Below are 19896 nucleotides of genomic sequence, written 5' to 3' on the forward strand. Positions count from 1 at the left end.
AATAGCAAACCTATTGGTTGTGAGTCAGTATCTCATTGTAGTTTTGATTTCATTTCTCTAATGATTAGTGATTTTGAGCATTTTTTCACGTGCTTATTGGCCATTTGTGGCCATTTCTTCTTTGGAGAAATGTCTATTCAAGATCTTTGTCCAGTTTTGAATTGTGCTTTTTATTGTTTTAGGAGGTCGCTATGTATTCTAGATATTAATCCTTTATCAGATATATGATTTGCAAATATTTTCTCCCATTCTGTGGGTTGCCTTTTTACTGTCAATAGTGTCTTTTGATGCACAAAATTTTTTAATTTTCATGAAGTCCAATCTGTCTGCTTTTTCTTTCATTACCTATGCTTTTTGTGTCATATCCAAGAAATCATTGCCAAATCCAATGTCATAAAGCATTGTCCTGTTTTCTTCTAAGAGTTTTATTGTTTTAGGTCTTACATTTAAGCTTTTTCTCAATAGAGCTTCCTATCATCACTTCCTATCATCAAGCTAGTGGCTTTGCTTTTGACATTTCAAGGTTTACTTATTATCCAGTTGTCTTGACTTTTGTTAAAAAAAAAAAAAGATTCATGCAAGAAAAATGTCAAGAGAATTATGGCTAAATGAATATTGAACCAGCCTTTTGGGTAAGGTAATGTCAGAATATAATTCTACAGTGATAAAGTAGCATGCTGTGCTGTGGACCATGTAAAAATGGACTAAATATGAAAACTGTTTTTTTTTTTAGCGGTCGAGATGTAACTGGATTTAAAAAAAAAAACCTTACTGTTCAGAAATACGAAAAATTGTTTTCAGTATCACAACAGATTTCCCAATGGTTTCCTTGTTTAGCTCACAATCTCCTTGCAGTTTATACTATTTCAGTAAGGTCTCACTACTGTCATTTCTTACCATGCACCTTTTTTTTTTTTACTGTTTTTCAAGAGTCTAAGGACCATGCCCTCATTGTAGATGGCCTCAGTTATTTATTTTGCATAATTCTAAATTATTATACTATGAGAAATTATGCCTCATCACACAGTCATTGTTAATGAACCTTTAGAACGGGGTTTCTCAGCCTTAGCACTAGTAACATTTTGGGCCAGATAATTCTGTGTTGAGGGGGGATGGGGTCTGTCCTGTACGTTGTAGGATCTTTAGCAGCACCCTGGCCCCTACCCACTAGATGCCAATAACATACCCCCCATCCCTCGCCAGGTGTGACGACCAGAAATATCCCCTCAGGGGCAAAACTGCCCCTTTGAGAACCACTGCTTTAGACAAATTATTAAGGAGAGAGTATCCCATACTCCACTTCTGAATCTGAATAACCACTGGCAAGAGATGATGATACACAGAGACCATTTTAATCTTCGCATTAGTCATTATGATGTTTTTCCTATGCAAAAATAAAACAACTGACAAAATTGCAGCCCACTGTGACTCATGTTTCAGTAAGCCAAAAGAAGATTTCTATAAAATGTATTTACATGTAAAATTTTAAAGTAATAGTAATGGAAACATAATAAGAGGGATCGGGGATATATACATGCTATGACAGCCAACTGGCAATTTAAACTGATCGAACGAGGAGACTTTCACTCACTAAATAGCATTAAACACCTGCCTAAAATAAAAGGCAAATTAGACAGGATCCCTTCTGCCTTCTAAGGAGTGTTTAATTGAACTTAGATCTGTTACTATAAATAAATAAGGCAGTTGTTCTCTCAAGAGCTAAGAGTTCAAAATCGAATACAAGATTTCTGTCAGTATTTTCTTCCTGGTCATAGCTGAGTCAGGGACATTAAAGATGAAAAATTTTTTTTTCTGTTTTTGTTGGTTTGAATTTTATTTTATTAATTTTTTTATACAGCAGGTTCTTATTAGTCCTCAATTTTATACACATCAGTGTACATATGTCAATCCCAATTGCCCAATTCATCCCACCACCACCACCACCACCACCACCCCCGCTCCTTTCCCCCACTGGTGTCCATACGTTTGTTCTCTACATCTGTGTCTCAATTTCTGCCCTGCAAACCGGTTCATATGTACCATTTTTCTAGGTTCCACATATATGCGTTAATACGCGATGTCTGTTTTTCTGACTTACTTCACTCTGTATGACAGTAGAGATGAAATTTTAACTTGTCTACCTGTGATACATGATACTGTATTGAATAAGTAAGTAGTAATAGGCTAAGACCAGATTACGTCTAAAGGCCCTTGCAACACTAATATTCTAGTACTGTAACTGTTGGAATGAAAGAGATAAAATTGAAACATCACAGGTATGTAACAATGTGCTTATACATAATTACAATACCACCTTTAATTTTAGAAGATGGTTTTCTCACAGAACAATTTAGTAGTATCCACAGACGTGTTCTTAAAATGGGATTCACTTAGTTGTCATGGACACTTCCAAGATCAAAGATAAAAAGATGCTACCAGAATTTATATAGAAGGTGGTTCTATTAATTGTGGGAAAAAGTGGACAAAAGGATTGAAATGAATGTTAAGGATATGCTACTGCATGTCGACACGAGTTATCTGTTGTATGATTTCACAACAGAAGGTAGGCTGTAAAAATAGTTAATAATTATTCAGTTTACGCATCTACAAAATAAAGTAAGCCTTAAAGGAGTTCCCAGTTCCCATTTTTCATTTTTTAAAAATGTTCCTTATAGAAAAGTAGCATCACATTCAATCATTATCATACCAAGTAGTCAGCTTATTTACTACAGCAATATATTATACTTAAGATTAGCTCTTACCCAATGAATACAGGACAGAGAGAATTTTTAAATGTGTACCTTTACTAAATGAAATCAGTCTTCAAATACAACAGGAATTTCCCAGCACAGTCAAAAGATGAACTTAACTGTTGATTACAAAGCAGAATTGACAGGATACAAACATTAGATTTTTACTAGTACAGTTTAGATAATATTTTGTGCTGCTATTTTTAAAAGATCAAATGTTATTCAGCCAGTTATTACTTCAGTCATGCAGGTAGATGTTCTAATGGGCAGTCTATTGAGATAAACTGATGTTAGTGTCTGTTAATCTGTTGAAGCTTGCATCAAATTTTAAACACAATTTACATTTTCATAATTTTATAGGTGCCATAAGAATTATGTGCCTTTTAACTAAATTCCTACTACAGCCCCTAGGGAAGTGTCACTTATTTGCGTTTCCAATATGAATTGGTACTATTATATTTGCCCATTTATAGATAACTGGAACAAAAAGCCCAAGAGATCCAACAACTGAAACCAGAAGAAAAGTCCACAGAAACATCCGATCAAGAACCTGGGCTATGAATTTCCAATCTTCAACAACCTGTATCAAAAAACAAAAAACCCATGTTAAATAATTAAGACACAAAATTCATAAATTTACACATCGACTTGTAATATAAGTGGGTTATTCTGATAGAATTTTAATAAAATATAGTACTTAGATATTTTAAAATAAACTTTAAAACATCTTTTTAATTCTTACTATATACAGTTATCTTTATTACTTGTTCAGCCCAGTATTGTTTACTTCTTTTAATTTTTGAAAATAATTCAGCCTGAAGTTAATTTCATGACAAATTAAAAGTTGGTTCAGGATAATATGTATTCAACAGCTGTTAATCTTCTTCCTCACCCCACCTGCTTTACTTTCCTAGGATTTCCTAGGGACCATTTGAACCTAAGCTCATGAGTTCAGAGCTTCTGGTGAGCTCATTCCCTCCCTGTTTTCGCAGCCCAAGCAGGGAGCTGGCTCAGCAGGTGTGAGTGACCTCAAGGGAAGGGCAGGCTGAGACCAGGCCCCAAGCACCAGAGGTTCCCTCCCACCAGGCCACTTCCTTGACCACGAGCTTCCCTAGCCCCTTTTCTCTATGAAGCACTGGGTCTTCTACAGGAACTGTGCCCCAAGTTTCAGGATAATGTAGAATTTAATGGATTATAAACACCCTACTGCTTCTCTACTTGTAAGTTTTTCCCCTGAAAATAAACCCCATTTACTGGCCCTCTTGGAAGGAGCTCGGATCCTTTTGCACAACACTTTGCAGACATTCATTAAATCCCATCTCAATCCATATCATTATCTAATATCTGTATTTTAAAATATTTATTTATTTATTTTTGGCTGTGTTGTGTCTTCGTTGCTGCACACTGGCTTTCTCTAATTGCAGCGAGCAGGGGCCACTCTTCGTTGTGCTGTGTGGGCTTCTCATTGTGGTGGCTTCTCTTGTTGTGGAGCATGGGCTCTAGGCACACGGGCTTCAGTAGTTGTGGCTCATGGGCTCTACAGCACAGGCTCAGTAGTTGTGGCGCACAGGCTTATTTGCTCCATGGCATGTGGGATCTTCCCGGACCAGGGCTCGAACCTGTGTCCCCTGCATTGACAGGCAGATTTTTAACCACTGCGCCACCAGGGAAGGGAAGCCCCTAATATCTGTATTTTTTAAGACTCCATTGATAGCTTCACCTTAGAAACTAATTATACTTACACCAAATAGAAACTTTATGATCCACAAGCATTAAAAGTTAGATTTAGATTAGATTAAAACAACATTGTAAATCAACTACAATAAAATTTTTTTAAAAGTTTATTAGAAACATATGTCAAATGTCCCTTTGGGGGGAGGGCTGTTATTTTACCGGATTCATTCCACCTGCTTACCACGCCTGCTAGAAATTTTTCCATTTAAAAAGGCGGTAGAGATTAGAATTCATATACATTTTTTATTCTAGGTACTATTTTATTATTTTTTGATTATATTAGTTTCAGGTGTACAACATAGTGATTCTAAATTTTTATAGATTATACTCCATTTAAGTTATTATAAAATATTGGCTGTATTCCCTGTGCTGTACAATATATCTTGATAGCTTTTTTATATATAGTAGTTTGTACCTCTTAGTCCCCTGCCCCTACCTTTCCCCCCTCTTTCCTTTCACCACTGGTAACCACTAGTTTGTTCTCTGTATCTGTGAGAGAATTCATATAATTTTAATGCGACTACTCAAAGTAAATTCAATTATGAAAATAGTACTATAGTCGTAGCTTTAAAAATATTACACAGGGCTTCCCTGGTGGCGCAGTGGTTAAGAATCCACCTGCCAATGCAGGGGACGCGGGTTCGAGCCCTGGTCTGGGAGGATCCCACATGCCTCGGAGCAACTAAGCCCGTGAGCCACAGCTACTGAGTCCGCATGCTACAACTACTGAAGCCTATGCGCCTAGAGCCTGTGCTCTGCAACAAGAGAAGCCACCGCAATGAGAAGCCCGTGCACCGCAACGAAGAGTAGCCCCTGCTTGCTGCAACTAGAGAAAGCCATGCGCAGCAACAAAGATGCAACGCAGCCAAAAATAAATAAATAATTTTTAAAAATTACACAATAGAAATAAAGAATAGTGACAAGACTGAAATATTACATGTTTTGAAAGAAAACTCCAGTTCGATATGATCACATTAATAAAATGTATTCAGAGTTCAATTCTTGCATTTTAAATATTAACCTTAAATAAGGAGCCAGTGAGTTATTTTTCTATAATAAAGTTTTGAGCAAATTTTTGTTTTTAAGCAAATTAAGCATATTATTAAGTACTACACTAAGCTTCACTTGTACACGTTGATGTATAATATATAACACCTGAGAATAGCTTACTGCTTTTGATTTCGCTAACATTCTTATAAGTGAACAACAAAAAGATTTATTCTAGAAAAATATCTTGGCTGTATTTATAAAGGCTCCATTAGACTCATTCTTTAAAAAATGAAATCACTTTTGATAAACTATAATGCAGTTGTGTCTGCAGATTACTATAGAATCCAGAAACAAAGTTACTGAAGATCAAATTAAAACAGTTAATCATGTCAGAGCCAAAAACCAAACGGCAGGATTACTATGCCTTAGAATAACAGAACAGTCAGCATAACACAAAGTGTTTTCAAAAGTCATCCAAGATGCTGATGGGGGAAAAGGAGACGTGAGATTTGTGTACATGCCACATTTTGCAGATGTTTTAACTGAAATTTTAGTAAAGATCTTTTACAGAACAGTGTGTCAACATCTCTGGCCCTCAATCTATACTTAGTCTTAAGGGTCATGCTGTTTGCCCGACTTAGAATTAAAACAGATCTGCATTTGTAAATATACGCGGTCACAGACCTCACGGACATCATTCTCCTTCATGACGTGTCTTGTGATGTAGCGAATGGAATCAAGTGCAGCTTCCAGTGTGTTTCTAGATTTTGGTCCACGGCTGCTCTCAGTTTCCTCCTTCTGACTGAAGCACCTATCTACATGACTTCGCATGCAAAGCAGTGTTGGAAGCTTCTGAAGAAATATCTTGCGGACCCACGGAGCCATAGCGTTATGTGTTGAGGAAGAACGGTGATGGATGTTGATAGCAAAGACAGTGACCATGATGGATAGTGTCACAAAGATCATGGTAAACACCAGGTATTCTCCAATTAGAGGTATGACTTTGGAAGATGAGGGTATGATCTCTTCAATAACAAGAAGGAAGACAGTCAGAGACACGAGTACTGAAGTGCAGAGACAAATCTTTTCACCTTCATTTGAAGGAAGATAGAAGACAAGTATGGTTAAAAACGAGAGCCCAATACAGGGTATAATAAGGAACAAGGTATAAAAGAGAGGCAGACGCTTAATTACAAATGAGTAAGTGATGTAAGGATACCAGCAACAGCTGTCGGTTCTGTTTCCTTTGCTTCCTGTTGCGCTCACAATTTCCCATTCTCCATTATCAAAAAAATCTCTCTTGTCAACATCTTGATCCTCCAAAATTATATCAACCTGTGATCCATCGTAAGTCCAAGAACCAAATTTCATGGAACAGTTTTGGAGATCAAATGGGAAAAATGTGACATCAATGGTACAGGAACTTTTGTAGTTTGCCGGTGGAGTCCAGGTAACAGTGCCATCGTACCTGACGACAGTTTTCGTACTGGCCCCTTCAAAACGTCCATCTGCACTGAAATACACACATGCACAGTAACAATGCAGAGATTAAACAACCTGGGCGTGCGTTTTACAAGCCTAATATAAAAGAAAACCTATACCATAGCACGAAATACTTTTTAAATTGTTACACTTGGGATATACCTGCTCCACGTAAGGGACTCTAGTTTAAAGACACTGCCCTTAAATATCTAACTCCATTGAAACTAAACCCCTATTTCCATGTCTACTCCAGGACTGACAGATCTATATTCACAGAATCCTGAGATTCAAGTGTTGAAATGATTTCACTTTGATTACACACAGAATGTAATTAGGCTAATTTATAACAATGGATGTGCACAGAGCCAGAACCTGAATCCACATTCCTAGACGTCCCCTTCTCCCCTCAGTGTTCTTCTCCCTCCATGACAGATACTGGACGCTTCCTACACTGACAGGGAAAGAACAATAGCCCCAAACTGGGCACAGCCCTGGAAAACAGCCGTCCCTCTCCAACTCTGCCATCGTGTGAACTCACGCACTGGAGAAATCTAGCAGGAAACATCGCCACCAACATGAGCTATCTTCGAAATATTGCTCTCTACCTTAAAATTCGTGTGGCTTTTGCACACTCCTATGTGATATATCCATGTTAAATATCCAAATGTTTGCAATGACTTAGAGTAAGATGATGCTCCAGGAAGCTGCATCATGCTTTGTTCACTCCTTCCATGTTGAGAAGCACGGAGGTAAAGGTTTGAAAAGTGAAAGGTATTTTTTGCTTAGCATTTGCTCTGTCCTCATGTCAATGCCTTCTTGCAAACAAGACAAAGTGCACTAGGATAAGCACAAATTCCCAGAAATGTCCTGGAGTGGTTGGTCCTAGAAAAAAATGAAACTGGCACCCAGAAGTATCCTCTCCCCTAAGTTAAAAACCATCCTCAAAACACACTTAGGTAGAATACCTACAAATATGAGTTAATAGTTAATCCAACATTCCTCATTGTGGGAGATTCTTATACAGTATTTAAAGCAAAATTAGAAGGATGCATATTTAAACATAAAGCATGACCTTAACTATTTTTAACCATTACCAAAAAATCTGGAAGGCAGTCTGCCAAATATGTAGTCTAGAAAGTAAGAGTGTAAATGGGGATGTCAGGCTACTCCCCACGCACCACGTGTGCACGTGTGAGCTGTGTGATCCTGGACAAGTGTAACTATCTTCGGCCTCCATTTTCTCATCTGTCAAATAGATGTGATCGTACCTAGTTCATAAGGTTATCTTGAGAACTGAATGAATAAAGATAAGGCACTGAGCGTCACGCCAGGCACAGAGTAAGCCCACCATGCGTGTAAGTCTATAACAGTGGTTGCCACCAAGTGATGGTAATAACGGGATTGATTATATTCCCCCCAACTTCCTTATACCTTTTTGGACTTCCCACATGTTTTACAAATTTTTGAAATCCAAGAACACTTACGATCAGAAAACAATATACCAAAAAAGGGAGAGGATCCACAGAACCTATCTGTAGGTTCATGAAATGAGAGAACACAAGATGAAGTCCTCTGACTTTATAGCTAAACAATTTTCAAAAGGAAGAAAAAATTACTAGTGCCTAATAGTAATACAGTTGTTTTCTTTTGAAAACAAAAAAATGGTATTCTGGATATAACTTACTTATCAAACAAAACAATGTCTGGAGTCCAGAGAGAGTCTGAAGGGACTCGTATAACTTTTATTCCACTGTAGTCATCAGGGTTCCATCTCAATTTTACATCTATCCATTCCTTTAAAACAAAGAAACCTGACTCAATTTCAATAAAATTAACAGTCAAAAACACTGAAAGCTATACTCTCTTTGCCAAATCCAGACATTTCAGACACGAAGTCCCCTCTACTCCCAATAAAGAAAACTCACCTCCACGTCCTTCTTATGGGCACTGGAGGATATAGCCCTGTCCCCTCATGTGGTGGCTCTAGCCATGGTCCCTCAGGAGACACAGGCGAGGACCAGAGCTGCGTACATTCATGGATCTGCTCAACACCTCTTCTCCCACCAGCTGACCATGCCCAGGAGCTGCAGCCATGGGCACCTAAAGTCCAAGTTCAAGGGAAACATTCTCTTTTCTAGCTGTCTCGTCAATGACTGGCTGGACTGGTCCATGCAAAGAGCAGTTGGATTTATTACACATTCCACATAGTTAAACACCTTGTCCCACTTCCACACAGTAACAATTCTGTGATCACGTGAAGACTTGCACCCCGGGCTTCCCTGGTGGCGCAGTGGTTGACAGTCCGTCTGCCGATGCAGGGGACACGGGTTCGTGCCCCGGTCTGGGAGGATCCCACATGCCACGGAGCGGCTGGGCCCGTGGGCCATGGCCACTGAGCCTGCACGTCTGGAGCCTGTGCTCCGCAACGGGAGAGGCCACAACAGTGAGAGGCCCGCGTACCGCAAAAAAAAAAGAATTGCACCCCAAGGAAAGCACACGTCTTTCAGGAATTGGGGGTTAGGAAACTGGCAGTAGGTATTAAAAATCAGCAATAATAAAGAACAAAGGGAAGCACTCAACAGCAGTTGGGGACATCTGGCCCAGAAAGAAAAGAAGTCCTTTATATAAGAGAGACTATGAACATAAAAATAAATCATTACATTCTTGCCTGTTCCCATCTCACTGAAGAGTAAAAGCCAAAATCCTACAGTGGCCTAGAAGCCACTACTCATAACCTATGCTAGGAACACCCATCGGCCTCCTGTTGCTTCACTGACCTCATCTCCTACACCCGTCCCATGGCCACTCACCTCCAGCCTGCTGGCTTCTTTGCTGCTCCCTGAACACGCCAGGCACCCTCCAGCCTCAGGACCTTTGCACGTTTGTGTCCCCTCTGCTTGGAACAGTCCTCCTCCAGATACTCACATAGCTTGCTTTTCCCCCTCCTTCAAGTCTTTGTTCAAATATTACCTTCTCAGTGGTACTTCCCCTGCCCATCCTATTTAAAAGTACAGTCCCCAACCCTCTCTATCTGCTCTCCCGGTGTATTCTTCTCCAAGCTTATCAGCTTGAAAGGTACTATACAACTTCCTATTTATTCCCCCCATTGGAATGAGGTTCATTGAGGGCCTAGACTTTTGTCTGTTTTGTTCACTGCTGTTTCCCCAGTGCCCAGAACAGTGCCTGGCATATAGCGGGCACTCAAATAATATTAACTGAATGAATACAAGACTCCATCTACCTCATCCTTCTGCCTCCTGCCAATCCACCAAGACCAGATACTCATGCTACAAACCCTGTAATAACAGTGGCACCAGTCAACAGAGGGGTGGCCCTTTGAATTTTATACATACCTGCTTCAACCAGACATTGGTTGTCATTAACTGATTTTTCTCATCCTATGAAATAAAAATTTAAATAAGGCTGATTATTTCAATTACGGAAACAATAATTCTTTAAATAAGAATTTTCTCAGTTTTATATAAACACTCCTCTATATATAGTACCTACGTTCTGTTCATCAATCTGGTTCTCTAGAAAAGCAGGATATTTTTACCAGCCTAATTTCACATTACTCCTTCCAACATACTCTGTATTTCAGATAAGCTGCCCGAAAGGACACCATTGGCATTTTTAGATTTAATATTAATAGTCTCGGCTACTATATTTCCTCAAATCTAAGATGCAATCTAAGAATCACAACATTATTTTATGTACTTAGCACTGAGAAAGAAAAAGGGTGATAATGAATTGTAAGTTGTCATTAATTATAAGACATCTTGACTTCAGTAGTGCTAAAATGTGGGAAAATGTGCATCTTACAATCAGTGAGATACAATGTGTGCATTCTTGAGGGACTACAACTTGTCATTTGCTTCTGCTGAGGCACATATTTGAATCTCTCCATGGAGCTGTTACGTAGAAAAAAATATGGATGTCAGAGCCTTGAATGGCAACTTCATAAAGCTTTTACATCCTACTTTTCTAGAGGACCAGGGGTCCTTGCTACTTACACCTTCCTGCTGTCTTATCTTCACTTACGCCAGTTCTTCACTGAATTTTCAAGGCCTAATTAAAGTGATAACTCTTTCATTAAGTTTTACGGAAATATCATGGAGCCAACTGAACCAGTAAAAGATCACCATGATCATCAACCACAAACAGACCCTGTGTAGGATACAATGCTCAGAGCACACAGACACACAGAAGCACGAGGCAATCCCTACAGTTGGGTAGAGAGGATGGGATATAAATAGCCTAGGTGACTGGAGTGTTTCCATTCCCTATCCCATCCGAACAACAGGTGAATGACCTAGGAGAAAGGAGGAGGCCAGAAGGAAGCACATCCCTAGGGACAAAGACAGCTGTTAGGTCCCTACATGGAAAGAATGGGTCCTAGGAAATACAGCATGGCCATCCCTCTGACACTGTGTCTTCCAAGGAGCAATTTTCCTTGATTAAAACACTAGAGCTGGAAAGGACCTAGAGATTTTATCTACTGTAATCCCTTCATTTTGCAAATATGAAAATGGCCCAGTGAGGCAACTTGCTTAAAATCACACCACCAATTAGTGGTAAAACCGATTCTAAAACTCAAAACTCCTAAATTTAAACGCTACACCACCAGCTCTACCGTCCACCCCAAAGGCACACACCATCCAGAATAACTGCTGAGCCCTGTATTAGAATATGCCTTTCAGACAAAAGTTCTAACCAGAGGCATTAAAAATTAGGAAAGTTCTGGTAAACATATTACCTGTGATGCTGCATGGCAGTAGGTCATCTTTGAGAATCTAAGGAAAATTATACCTTTTCACCAGAAAAATGTGAACACACATAGATTTTGCTCTGTGAGCTAGGACCTAGTCCATACTTAGTATCTTTAATAGTAACATAGATAAAAGAAAAACCCATAAGTTCACAACTGGTCCCAAAGATGTGGGTTAGCCATTGCCTTAGGGGGATACAGCCTCTTTTAACCTCAAGTATCTCTTGAGCATCTATCACGTGTTCAACACAGTGGAGGATGCAACAAAAACCAAACTGAGGGACTTCCCTGGTGGCACAGTGGTTAAGAATCCACCTGCCAATGCAGGGGACACAGGTTCGAGCCCTGGTCCGGGAAGATCCCACATGCCGCAGAGCAACTAAGCCTGTGCGCCACAACTACTGAGCCTGCACTCCAGAGCCCATGAGCCACAACTACCGAAGCCTGCGCTCTGCAACAAGAAGCCACCACAATGAGAAGCCCGTGCACCACAATGAAGAGTAGCCCCCTCTCGCCGCAACTAGAAAAAGCCTGCGTGCAGCAACAAAGACCCAACGCAGCCAAAAATAAATAAATAAATTGATTAATTAAAAAAAAAACCAAACTGAGTGAAGACAAATGTATGATGACACTCAGGAGGAAACCACAGATAAAGAAATGTTAACTACTCATAAGCATGGCAGAAAAGTTTTAGGGGTAATAGGGTTTTTTTTAACCTGACCGTAAAAATAAAATCAAAACAAACAAGCCAACACTGATATTTTAAAAAGACAGAGCGAGAACATGTAGGAAGTGAGATAGGAATCTGAGGAAACTTCAAGGAAGAGCCACTAAACATGATCACAAGGTTGCGGGGCAAAGACCTTAGCGATTAAAAGAAACATAAACCCACTGAGAAGCAATTCAGTGAAGCTTCTATCAATGTCCAGGGCCCTTGACCCTCATCTTCCTTGACTCTAGTCCTCCTCCCCTCTAATTGTCACCGACCGTATATTTTCTGGGCTCTTCTCTCAAGAAGCAACCCTTCCTCAATGTCTCTGCTTGGCTAACCCTTGCTTCTACCACTTTCTATGAATGTTCTTCAAGGATCAGGCTCCTGCTCTCTCTGCTTTAAAACTGCATCAATTCAAAGTTTTCAACAATCACCCCCAGGCCAGCAATTCCAAACTGACATCCTCAGCCTCTTCTCTCACCTCGGAGCCAGTCTTGACCTTCCAAGGTCCTCAGTGAACATTTTCTTTTGAATGGACCACAATGACCTCATACCAAAAGCAAACCCATCGTCTTCTCTGCCCTGCCCCCATAACAACCAATTTTCTCTTTCAAATTGGTTACCCTTCTAACCACCTAGGCTTCAAAATAAGATGCCTCCCTCCATATTCAGTGGTCAAGTCCTGTTCCTTCTTATATTTGATCTAACTTGCCTCTCAAGCTTCTAATCTTTCACTCTTTGAAGCCACGTATTTAATTATCTTATTGATCCTCTTAAAGTACTGCTTTTACCATGTCTGTTACCCATCAGATCTCTCATTCACTCAGCATTTACTACGTGCCAGACACCATGCTAGGCTCTGGGACAGACAAAAGGACTAAAGCTCACTCTGCTTTGAGGCGGCCCTGCCAGCACTTGAGTGCCAGTCAGCGTAACTGGAACAGAAGAGAGACTGTCTTAGGAAGTTCAGATTTCAGAGTCTGACAGATGAATTTGGCCTTGAAGGATAAATGGCTTGTGCTGAGAAGGAAAGTTCTCCAAACAGAAGCAATGGCAGGAGCAAAGGCACAGTGGCACACAGGCATCACTCCTCACCTCCTCTACCATCCAGTCAGACCATCGATCTAAACAGCCGAACAAAAAGGCTCAGTATCGCTTATGTACCTGTGATTATACTGTTCCTTGTTATTAAAGTTCTTTCCTCTCTGCATGCCAGATCCTACACTTAGCACAAGCCCAGCTCAAGTGCCACTTCTTCTACCCAGGCTTCTTTGATAATCTCAATCATCAAGATCTGAAATCCCAGATCTCTGTGACATCACGATTTAGTACTGCAGCATTCTACACTTACTCCATTTACATGCTGACAGTCCCAGCTAGAAAGAAAAGTTGAAAGCAAGCCCTACTAACTTACTTCCTACTTCCCTATGTTTTAAATTTATATTTAAAATCTTCCTGTATTGCCCAGCAAAGGATCAAGCACAGAGTCCATATTCATTGATCTTTCTGGAAGCAATTAGGTTACATATATCAGTCAACAGACTTCAAAAACGTATATCCTTTGATTCATCACCTTTCTTAAGGAAAGGAGAAATTCAAACATTTAGGTACAAATATTCATCATTGTCCTTTATAACAGGAAAAATTGGGAACAAGCTTCTGCCAACAATAAGAGAATGTTTAAATAAATTATAAATGAAATACAGCCATTAAAAATTACATTTGAAGATTATATAATAAGAAAATGTTCATCGTGTAACAATAGGGGAAAAAGCAGTAATCAAAATTATATCTAAAATAATACTTCAATTTTGTAACATATTCACAAAGAAAAAACTGGCAAGAAACACAACAAAATGTTACCAATGGTCATTTCTGGGTGGTAGAATTACAGTCAAGTTTTATTTTCTTATTCGTATTTTTTTGAACTTTCTAAATTCTTTCCAAAAATCATGCATTGCTTCTCTAATCAGAAAATAAAGGCACACCTATAAGTGTTATCTGTATCCATACATACATACACACACACATATTTGACTATTCTGGGAACACAACAGGGAAACAATTATTGATTGACATGATCAGAAAAAGAAGAAGCTAGTTTAAAAATTAGCGTGAACCTTTTAGTTTAAAATAGAAATAATCTCTTGACAATAAGAACAAGTTACAATGGGGAATTTACTACCTGGTAAAGGTCACATGGAAAAACCTAAGAAATGTTTTAAGTGTGATACTGAGGCAATGATCTGTTGAGATCCCTTTTCGGTCCTAAAAATCTACAACTCTAACTCTTGGGTTTTTTCTTTTAAATTTTTTGACTTTTTGGTCATATTTTTTAACATATTCAAGGAGAAACTTCCAGATAAAGGGTTTAATATCTTTGAATTTATTAAAAAATAGACCTATTTTAATTACCAAATGAGATAAAATGATTTTTAAACTACACAAGATTATATAAACATACAGTATTCCTATGTCTGTGGTGTAATAATTGTTTTTCCCTGGTGAGTTCCTGGAGGAAAAGGACTATGTTCATTCACCTTTGTAATCTTTGCAGCCGAGCACGGTGCCTGGGCACACAATACGCTCTCCATAGACCTGTGTGAAATTGAATATGGAATGATATGCACACCTACCACATCCACTAATTGAGATATTGCAAGGCCAAACTTTATTTTTATTTTGTCATTCAGGTGTTCCACTGGACGAACCCATCTCTCGTAGTCTTGAAATAAATCCTTAAACAAACTATCTTCATGTTTGGCAACAAAGGATGGTTCAGCTAATCCTGTATAACAAATTTTTAAAAGTTAGTGGATTGGCTTCTCTCCCACCAAATACCGCTACTTTAAAAAAGTTTCGCATTACTAATGAACCAAAGTATTATTTAGGCTATTGTCAAAGGCGATTTTAAAATGTTTGTGATCAATAAGGGACACTCTGGTTCAGATATATTTCTTAGTTAAATCAGATTATTCACATGGAAATATGCTGAATTCCAAAAGAAGCACTCAGTACTTAATACAGAGTAATTTAAAAACTAAGTAACAAAAGCTTTTAAATTACCAGGGCTAGGGGGGTTGCTTGTCATAAAATTCCAAACCTAGAAAACATATATTAAGGTTTATTGATCAACTATAAATGTAAAATAAACATGCTTTAATTTACATGCTTTTAATATACAAATATATAAATATTGAAGAAATTATTCAGATTTGTCATACATCTGTTTGCTATACATTTGTATACAATTACCTTAGGGCCTAAGACTTAAAAAAAAAAAAAGATAAAATTTAAAAAGTTTTAGATGCCATAAGCCAAAGACTGGTTAGATTTACGGATCACAGTTACGTTTACACTTCTAATAAGCTTAAGTAAGCCTCTTTAAAGAAATGAGTTTTCAGTGTTTTATGGACACTGGAGTCTCTATCAAGGAAATGTGGGATGTGTGAAATTCAAGGATGACATTTACTCAAGACTCATGATTTTACAAAGAAAAAACATTTATTTAAAAGAAAATGTCACTGGCTTATTTATCATAAAGTATATACATAGGGATTTAGAGTAGCTAGTGTTGGCCTTTCTCTAACCTAAAAGAAATGATTTAACAGAAAATTAGCACTTTCACAAAATCTTCTCTTTTTGTTGTGATAGACCATGTTTTCTATTTGGAGCTATTAAAAAGTATCTGGTTACTCTAGCTAGAGGAAACCCATTCCCTGATTTTCTTTCACTGCTTATTTCTTCATTAATAGAGCAGCTTACTCCTCAGAGTTTATGTCTTGCTTCCCTGGGCAATTTAAGATATTTGATTTAATCTATAAGTATCATAGAGTTTGTGCCATGCCTCTGTAAAAGCCTCCTTATGCTGAAATGTGCAGCAATGGAGAGATTTCAATTCAGTTAGAATATTATACACTAGAGAGGCATTCTTTGTAATGTTCAAAAGCTGTTAATTTCAGAGGTTCAAGTTAAAATAGCATTATTGAACCATTTCTCCTATTCTGATCCTATTTTAAAATGGAAACAACAAAAGTTTAAGGTTGTTTAAAAGACAGAGATAACAAAATGTTTTTTAACAGAATCAAAGGAAATTTTGCCTTAGGGGAAAAAAATACTAACTTGAATTGCCACCTCAAATTTTGTTTGAAAGAAAGTAGATAGGGTATAAATAAACAAAATGATAAATTTATCCTAACATTCTACTTAATGAGAACATTTAAGATACTGCCTTGTGAATACCTTCTTAGGACATCCAATACTAGAAATACCATTTTCTTAGCACAACTTTACAGAAATGCCAGGTGCAAAGGTCAGTGGTATTTTGGCACAAAACCTTAATGGCGCACTCAAATTCTACTTAGAGGTTATGTTTCTTTAGCTGGTTCTAAATGTTTTAAGTTTATACTGCTCATAAACCTCAAAATATTAAAAGGGAGATGATCCAATACATTCCCTCACTTCACAAATGAGGATATATGACCAGAAAGGCCAGTGCTACAGAGCTCATCAGTGGCAGAGCTCTGAAGGCCTCCCCTCTACCTTTTGCTCTTTCCACCCTAACATCTTCCACCTTGGGACAACTTTCTAAAAGAGCTTAATATCACATGCCGAGACCTCAAGCCCACACCAGTGTTTGTTCATTCATTCATTCAACAAACATTTAACAGAATGTGCCTTGTATCAGGCACCATGCCAAATGCAGGAAATACACTGGTAATCAAAGACAGCATCCACATTTACAGCCCAGTAGTAAGGACTGGCTCCGAAAATGTGATACTGTATATAAGCTAAATTCTACAGAAACTGAATCAAACTAAAAAATTATATTTTGAAAGTTGCTGTGAGGACTTCCCTGGTGGTGCACTGGTTAAGAATCCACCTGACAATTCAGGGGAAAAAGCTTGGGGCCCTGGTCCAAGAAGATCCCACATGCCATGGAGCAACTAAGCCTGTGTGACACAACTACTGAGTCTGTACTCTAGAGTCCACTGTAGAGCCCACAACTACTGAGCTCACATGCCACAACTACTAAAGCGCACACGCCTAGAGCCCGTGCTCCGCAACAAGAGAAGCCACCACAATAAGAAGCCTGTGCACCACAACGAAGAGTAGCCCCTGCTCACTGCAACTAGAGAAAGCCCGCACACAGCATTGAAGACCCAATGCAGCCAAAAATAAATAAATTTATACATATAAGAAAAAAGTTGTTGTGAATAGTTAATGTGTGCTCATCCTACTCAAAATAAATACTTTAAATCAATCACTTTCAACCTAGGCTCCTTGGAATCCAGGGGCATTTATATTATACTACTCTCATTTATATCATACTGTTCTGCATTATTTTTCAATTATGTCACATAAGTCTTGGGTCACCAAAGAAACCAATATCCTGGAACGTAGGAATCATTTCATTAGTTTGGCATTCCTAAAGTATAATACTTAGTATTGATCACAGTAGTTACTTAAGAGTAGTTTTTCTTCCCTCACTACTTAAAGAGGAAATGACGGGAGATTGGTTCAAGATGGCAGAGTAGAAGGACGTGCTCTCACTCCCTCCTGCAAGAGCACCAGAATCACAACTAACTGGTGAACAATAATGAACAAGAAGACACTGGAACTCATCAAAAAAGATACCCCACATCCAAAGACAAAGGAGAAGCCACAATGAGACGGCAGGAGGGGTGCAATCACAATAAAATCAAATCCTATAACTGCTGGATGGGTGACTCACAAAATAGAGAACACTTACACCACAGAAGTCCACCCACTGGAGTGAAGGTTCTGAGCCCCATGTCAGGCTTCCCAACCTGGAGGTCCAGCAATGGGAGGAGGAATTCCTAGAGAATCAGACTTTGAAGGCTAGCAGGACTTGATTGCAGGACTTCAACAGGACTGGGGGAAACAGAGACTCCACTCCTGGAGGGCACACACAAAGTAGTGTGCACATCAGGACCCAGGGGAAGGAGCAGTGACCCCATAGGAGACTGAACCAGACCTACCTGCTGGTGTTAGAGGGTCTCCTGCAGGGGCGGGGGGTGGCTGTGGCTCACCGTGAGGACAAGGACACTGGCATCAGAAGTTCTGGGAAATACTCCTTGGCATGAGCCTTCCCAGGGTCTGCCATTAGCCCCACCAAAGAGCCTGCGTAGGCTCCAGTGTTGGGTCGCCTCAGGCCAAACAACCAACAGGTCGGGAACCCAGCCCCACCCATCAGCAGACAAGCAGATTAAAGTTTTACTGAGCTCTGCCCACCAGAGCAACAGCCAGCTCTACCCACCACCAGTCCCTCCCATCAGAAAACTTGCAGAAGTCTCTTAGATAGCCTCATCCACCAGAGGGCAGTCAGCAAAAGCAAAAACAACTACAATCCTGCAGCCTGTGGAACAAAAACCACATTCACAGAAAAACAGACAATATGAAAACACAGATGGCTATGTACCACATGAAGGAACAAGACAAAACCCCAGAAAAACAACTAAATGAAGTGGAGATAGGCAACCTTCCAGAAAAAGAATTCAGAATAATGATAGTGAAGATGATCCAGGACCTTGGAAACAGAATGGAGGCAAAGATCGAGAAGATGCGAGAAATGTTCAACAAAGACCTAGAAGAATTAAAGAACAAACAGAGACGAACAATACAATAACTGAAATGAAAAATACACTAGAAGGAATCAATAGCAGAATAACTGAAGCAGAAAAACAGATAAGTGAACTGGAAGACAGAATAGTAGAATTCACTGCTGCGGAACACAATAAAGAAAAAAGAATGAAAAGAAATGAGGACAGCCTAAGAGACCTCTGGGACAACATTAAATGCAGCAACATTCACATTATAGGGGTCCCAGAAGGAGAAGAGAAAGAGAAAGGACCCAAGAAAATATTTGAAGAGATCATAGTCGAAAATTTCCCTAACATGGGGAAGGAAATAGCCACCCAAGTCCAGGAAGTGCAGAAAGTCCCATACAGGATAAACCCAAGGAGAAACACGCCGAGACACATAGTAATCAAATTGGCAAAAATTAAAGACAAAGAAAAACTACTGAAAGCAGCAAGGGAAAAATGACAAATAACATGCAAGGGAACTCCCATAAGGTTAACAGCTGATTTCTCAGCAGAAACTCTACAAGCCAGAAGGGAGTGGCATGATATACTTAAAGTGATGAAAGGGAATAACCTACAACCAAGATTACTCTACCAGGAAAGGATCTCATTCAGATTCCATGCAGAAATCAAAAGCTTTCCAGACAAGCAAAAGCTAAGAGAATTCAGCACCACCAAAGCTCTACAACAAATGCTAAAGGAACTTCTCTAAGTGGGAAACAAAAGAGAAGAAAAGGACCTACAAAAACAAACCCAAAAAATTAAGAAAACTGTAATAGGAACATACATATCGATAATTATCTTAAACGTGAATGGATTAAATGCTCCAACCAAAAGACACAGGTTTGCTGAATG

General features: G+C 39.0%; 1 protein-coding gene across 2 annotated transcripts in view; it reads right to left on the reverse strand.

Annotated features, from left to right (window-relative positions):
• Positions 1-2784: 2784 nt before the first annotated feature.
• Positions 2785-19896, reverse strand: part of CHRNA5 (cholinergic receptor nicotinic alpha 5 subunit) — a 60645-nt gene continuing 43533 nt past the window's right edge. Inside the window, exons 1-6 of one of the 2 annotated variants that reach the window (XM_067755203.1) lie at positions 15503-16363; positions 15073-15224; positions 10310-10354; positions 8641-8750; positions 6159-6987; positions 2785-3330 (exon numbers count right to left, since the gene is read on the reverse strand). In XM_067755203.1, coding sequence (XP_067611304.1) covers positions 3169-3330; positions 6159-6987; positions 8641-8750; positions 10310-10354; positions 15073-15224; positions 15503-15527 — 1323 coding nt within the window. In that variant the 5' untranslated portion in view covers positions 15528-16363 and the 3' untranslated portion in view covers positions 2785-3168. Of the gene's footprint in view, positions 3331-6158; positions 6988-8640; positions 8751-10309; positions 10355-15072; positions 15225-15502; positions 16364-19896 lie in introns of those variants that run through there. The other variant, XM_067755192.1, reaches the window with a different exon arrangement.

Source organism: Pseudorca crassidens, chromosome 1 (assembly GCF_039906515.1).
Source record: "Pseudorca crassidens isolate mPseCra1 chromosome 1, mPseCra1.hap1, whole genome shotgun sequence".
NCBI lineage: Eukaryota > Metazoa > Chordata > Mammalia > Artiodactyla > Delphinidae > Pseudorca > Pseudorca crassidens.